The sequence below is a fragment of the Alligator sinensis genome, unplaced genomic scaffold (genome assembly GCF_000455745.1).
Source record: "Alligator sinensis unplaced genomic scaffold, ASM45574v1 scaffold1165_1, whole genome shotgun sequence".
NCBI classification, from domain to species: Eukaryota; Metazoa; Chordata; order Crocodylia; family Alligatoridae; genus Alligator; species Alligator sinensis.
The window spans coordinates 18,259-24,093 of record NW_005842477.1 but is presented as its reverse complement, the minus strand read 5'-3'; the positions used below and the strand labels follow the sequence as shown (position 1 = coordinate 24,093).

Here is a 5,835-nt window from a genome sequence, read left to right as displayed (position 1 = left end):
ATGAGATGGGGCAATGACACATCACTGAATGAATTCATCCTGGTTGGATTCTCCCTGCGCCCACAGCTACGCTATGTCTTATTTGCAACTTTTTTCCTCGTTTACATGTTCATATTGATTGCCAACATGCTCATCATGATGGCTATCTGGCTAGACAATGCCCTGCACACCCCCATGTACTTCTTTCTGTTCATCCTCTCCGTCTCTGAGACCTGCTACACCTTTGTCATCATCCCCAACATGCTGGCAACGCTGCTGTCCGGGGGGAAACCCATCTCCTTGGTGGGCTGTGCGCTGCAGATGTACTTCTTCATGTCCTTGGCAGAAACCAACTGTGGCCTGCTGGCAGTGATGGGCTATGATCGGTACATGGCCATCTGCCACCCCCTGCACTACACAGTGCTAATGAACCCACGTGTCTGTGCCCAGCTGGTATCCGTCTGCTTCTTCAGTAGCTTCCTGTTCTCAGTGGTAACAGTTTACCTGATATTCCAGCTGCCATACTGTGGTCCCAACAGGATTGACCACTTCTTCTGCGACAGTGCCCCAGTGCTCCAGCTGGCCTGCACTGATAGCAGCATCCCAGAAAGCATTGTGTTCCTTGCTGCCATCTGCTTCATTGTCACGGCCCTGCTACTGATCCTGATCTCCTACATCTTTATCATCAATGCCATCCTCAAGATCTCCTCAGCCCAGGGTCAGCGCAAGGCCTTCTCCACCTGTGCCGCCCACTTGACTGTGGTGGTTGTGCACTATGGCTGCGCTGCCATCATCTACCTGAGGCCCAAGTCTGCCCGCTCACTGGAGCAGGACAAGCTCATTACTGTGTCCTACACCGTTTTCACCCCACTGCTCAACCCTATGATGTACAGCCTGAGAAACAAGGAAATGAGATTGGCCCTTCAGAGAACAATGACCAGGATGTTCTGTCCCCAGGAAGCATAAAACCAATGTGACAATGATTTCTAAAATTCAGGACAGGTCTTGCTTCTATTGGAAGGTGTTAATGAGATCCTCTAGTGCACTGGTTCCCATCCTTTTTTGCACCAAGACTCATTTGTAAACATCAGTGCCCCTCACTCCTGACCTGCTGCCCCCTGCCACCAGGCCCCAGAACCCAGTGTGTGGGTTAGGGGTGTGTGGGGGGCCTGGGGAGCCCCAAGCAGCCCCTTACAGGTTTCCCACATTTTTCTCCTTTAAAGGAGAATCCATTTTTAAAGTTTGTTGATCCATCTGTCCACAACCCTTTCATATATTCTTGCAACCCAATTTTGGGTCATGACCCACAGGTTGAAAAATGCTGATCTAGTGTTTCTCTTTTGCAAATACTCACAGGCTTGGTGAAAGCTTCTGGCTGTGCTAAGTACCTTGCCTTTAGGGCAAATACAGGGAACAAACAAGCCCCTCAAGCAAGTAGATTTCTTCTACTATAAAAATTACTGCCCAAGGTCACAGGGTGCCTAGCATAGGCTGAGCAGGGCTAAGCTGTATGGCCTGAGAGATGTGCGGTGTGAGAGCTTCCTGAGAGTAGTTGCAAACATGAACATGGGGAGACTGTTTGGAAAACTCTAAGAGTTGCAGTGGTTGAGAAATTCATAGATGCATTTTCTGGGTGAAGGCAGAGCTCCTAGGATAAAGGGGCAAGCAACTGCCTGCTGTTGTGTGAACCTGTTGTTTCTGTGCACAAGACACCAAGCCTGTTTACAGCTTTTTTTTTTTTTTTAGTCAAAACTGAGCCAAGAAAATATGTGACTTAGACTGTCCATTTTTCTTAATGGAAAACCCAGAAATCTCCCAAATGCATCCAGGGCTGAGAGGCTGCTGTGTTGTCAGGATGGAGCAGAATCCAGTCATTGCCACAGCACTAAGTTATTTAAACTGGGAGAGATTCTTCCCGTGCAGTTGTAGAGCCCAACCCAGACACCATGTCCTCCTGAGACATCCCATGTGTGTAGCCCCACTGATAGAGTTGAGTATGTTGGCACATTAGCCTGGGGAACCTCAATGCTTAGTGGGGTCTTCCATGCAGAATTGGGACCCTTGCTCTGTACGTGATACATGGAGAGATATGAGTCTCTACAAAGGTGTTGCATGACAGCCCGTGTGCTGACAGGGGGCTGTTCAAGATAACAAGTCAAAGCCTCAGAGAGATGAAGACAGCATGAACCTAGCTTCTCAAAGATAACCAGATGTATTACCAAGGTCAGGGATCTCAGACATGAGCTTCTCCTGGCATCAGCACCTAACCAACTTAGGCATCTCACAACTAAACAGAGATAAGGGGTAGAGGTGTGGGAAGCTGAATGTTCCCGCCTGCACACCCAAACCCCAATACCCCAGGGTCTAGGAAATGCCCCTAGAAATACCAAACCTAAAAATCTACTCTGTTTTACCTGACTCATTCTCCCACATTGCAGATGTATGCTATAGTCCCTGGTTTTAACCACGTGTGCTTTCTCTCTCTGTCTCCATGGTAATTTAATTACCTACACCAAATGAAAATACCCTAACAGGAGAGACTAAGGTTGCTCAGCACTAAAGTGCCCTAGGTTGATTACCATCTCTTCACCAATAGAGGAGGTGGTCAGCATCTGATTTCAAGTCCCTATTCCAAATTAGACAGAAGGAGGAATTTGAAAGAAGATCTCCCATTGCCAGATGAGTTTTCCAAGTCAGCTCAATAGTATCCATGTTGGGTGCCTGTCCTACAAGCTCTTGTTCTGCCAATTGTTTTTAATGTGTGCATTGATAATGTCTTCTGGAAGGAGGGAGATAGGGGAGGATTGTCCACTTTGAGACACAGACACAGACATAGCCAAGGGCTGTAAGTATTTTGGCAGTACCAGGCCATAGGGGCCCACTAGCAGGAACATGTCTAGGTACTCAGGCCTGGACAGGGTGCAACAGTGGCAGAAAAGGTGTTGGGAGGAGCCCAGTGGCCCTCACATCTTGGTCTCACCTTTCAGCCGCATATATGGAGAGCTTGCAAAGGAAGCCAATTCAAAGTTCCCCTCTGTATCTCCAAGGAAACCAACTCTGAAGCACTGTGTTGGCTTTGTCTTCTGCTCGCAGTCATCAGGTTATCCAGGATAGTTCAGTTCTGAAAGACCTCATTTGCTCTTGTGGGCCCCCATCCATGGCACAGCAGGGAATTCCCTTGCCCAGAGGACCCTGTAGTTTCTTTCCTTCTGTAGAAAGATGGGTTCATGTTGAAGGTATTTCTGCACAATGGCCATAGGATGGTGGACATGAAACAGGCACAAAAGTTCCAGGGAGATGCTTTTGGCCATCTCGGTGGCACAATCAGCTAGTGCGATTACCAGTTAGTTGAAAGGCTTGTAGCTTGAGCCCATCTATGGATGGAGCTTTTCTGAGGGACCATCACCTCCACCAGGACATGACACGTCTCTGAGCTCCATTTCCTGTTTACCCACTAGCTGAGAACAAGCAGCCTCTAGACCAGTGGTCCTCGAATTGTTTAGATTTAGTGCTTCTTCCATAACTTTTCTGAATTTGGCATCCCCAGTTGAGAATGTCTGTTGGGCTGCGTCAGCTCACCTCAGTGCTTCTCAACTGGGTACCACTACCATGGACCCACAAAACAGCTCTCACGTGCTCCTTGTGCACAGCCAAAATGTGAAGGTCTGTGGCATATACAAGCACCCACCTTTTTCCCTAGGGTTTTCAGATAAACCTGAGCTCCCCTCCTGCTGCAGCCCTTCCTGGTTTATCCCCATGTGCAGCTCCAGGAAACTGAGGTGCCTTGGGCAGTTCAACCTGGCAGCAGTAGCACAACACCCTGATAGGTTTGCACAGCACCTAAGTTGAAAACCACTGCTCTCATGTCTTCTAGTGCTGAATTGCTAAGCTTAGCCCCAGGCTGCCAGAGGCTTCACACCACTTGCTCCTCCATACTCTTCTGCCCATTCACACATGCATTAAACAGTGGGGGAGAGAAATCTCACCACACTCCGCCTGCCTGGCAGTGCCTTGTCTTCTGCAGCTGCAGAAAAGGGGAGGGAGGTGGTCCTTATAGACCCTGAAATGTCAGGGAAGGAAAGGGATAGATGGAAGATGGAAAAGAAAGTATAGAAGACAGAAAATGTCCACTTCCTCTTCTCTTGTACTTCTCACAACCTTCTCTTCCAGCCAGCCTTCATCTTGTATAAGAATTGAACTACTAAAACCTTGAGAGAAGAAGGTCTCTTTTTGGTTGGTAGCAGGCAAGGGTACACATGTCGCCTAAGTCAGGGGAAGAGACTTTCTCCTGGAACCCTATAGATGCAGTTAGACCAAGTGACCCAGCATGACAATTCCTGCCGATGGAAAAGCACCTGACTCAAGGATTTGATGCCAGCCAGGGGACAGAACCCAGCCAATCTGGTTTTCCCATCTTCTTTTTGGCTTCAAGTCTAAATTGGTGCCTTGAAAATGATGGTGGGGAGAATGAGAAAAGTTGGGAAGTAGGAAATCCAGCTGGTGTAGTGCTCTCCTCTCCACTGCTGGAAAGAAGCCTTTGGGCATGGACAGAGGGAGCAGATTAAGCTGATCAGAAGGATGTCACTTATTTCCATTGAGATGGTTTCCTTCCCTTACCCTTCTTTGCAAATGAGGCAAAGAAACTCCTGCCTTTGGAGAAGTCAATGTCCTCTCCCTGCACAGTGGTCAGGGTCTAGCCAGACTGCTCTGGTAAAGGCCATATTGGCTTCCTTCTTTGCTAGAGTAATTTTTGTAAACCTCACTTGCCTTTCCTGGAACCCTGCCTGCAACGGGGTGGGGAATTCCTTTGTCCAGGATGCGCCATGGTTCTTTCTTTTAGGGGAAAGATTGGTTTTTGTCAAGGGCACTTCTACTCTTTCACCAGAGGCTGGTGGATGTGAAGCCAACAAAGGAAATCCTAGGACTTCTATCTGTCTCTGTGCTGCAGCTGGCTAGTGTTTTTCATTGTTAACCAAAGGCTGGTGCTTTGCTCTTAGGCAAGAGCTGTTATTCAAGAAAGCCCACCTCCTCCTTTGGTGAAGAGACAGTAATAATGCACACGCCTGTTTGAGCTAAATTTCCTGCTTTGTCTCCAGTGAAGCATAAACTGCCTCTAGACCATCAGTTTTCAACCAGTTTAGATTTAGGACACCCTCCATCACTTTTCTGGATTTGGGGGTATTCTGGATGAGAACTGCTGTTGTGCTGCCTCAGGGCTCTTCAACTGGGCACTGCCCCTGGGGACAAGTTGTGGAATCAGAAAAAATATATGCCTTAAACTTTGATTACTTTAGTTATAAGGTGACATAACCGCTTTGTGGAGAATTGCTGGCTCTGTATAGTAGAACAGATAAGAGAAAGTGTTTGTTCTTTGTAACTCCTCTGCAACTGCTTCGCTCACCGCGGCCTTAAAGATAGCAAAAAAGTATGTACAAATCTGATTTGCAGGTGCAAGAAGGAGGTTTGTGAACTAACCTCGCCTCCCCCATTAGTTCCCATCCTGATTACAGCAAAGAAATAATGAAGTAATATTATAGCCGCTTTTCATGCTAATTTCACTATATGATCACCTGAGTTGTAAGCAACTGTTAAAAAGTATATAAGCCTCCTGATTTTGCTCTTGGGGGGGGACCCCTTCCAAGTGCTTGGGAAATCCATGTCACTTTGGAATCCCCCCTACAGCTGTAGTTTCTTTTGAATAAAAGCTTCTGCTGACCTGACCCAAAAGTATGCTGCGTGTGTTTCCACGACAATTCCTGGTGCCGTGACTCGGATCCAGAACACAGGCTGAGAAAGGAGGACCGCAGACTGCCCCCCCCGAACCCCGAGGCGCCAAACTTGAGAGGTAAGAGACCT

The 5,835-nt window shown here is 47.8% G+C and overlaps 1 protein-coding gene across 1 annotated transcript; it reads left to right on the top strand.

Annotated features, from left to right (window-relative positions):
* LOC102385300 (olfactory receptor 10T2-like) lies at nt 1-945 on the top strand. The gene has a single exon (XM_006030976.1). It carries the CDS (start codon nt 1-3, stop codon nt 943-945), a length of 945 nt encoding a protein of 314 aa, XP_006031038.1.
* Nucleotides 946-5,835: the final 4,890 nt, after the last annotated feature.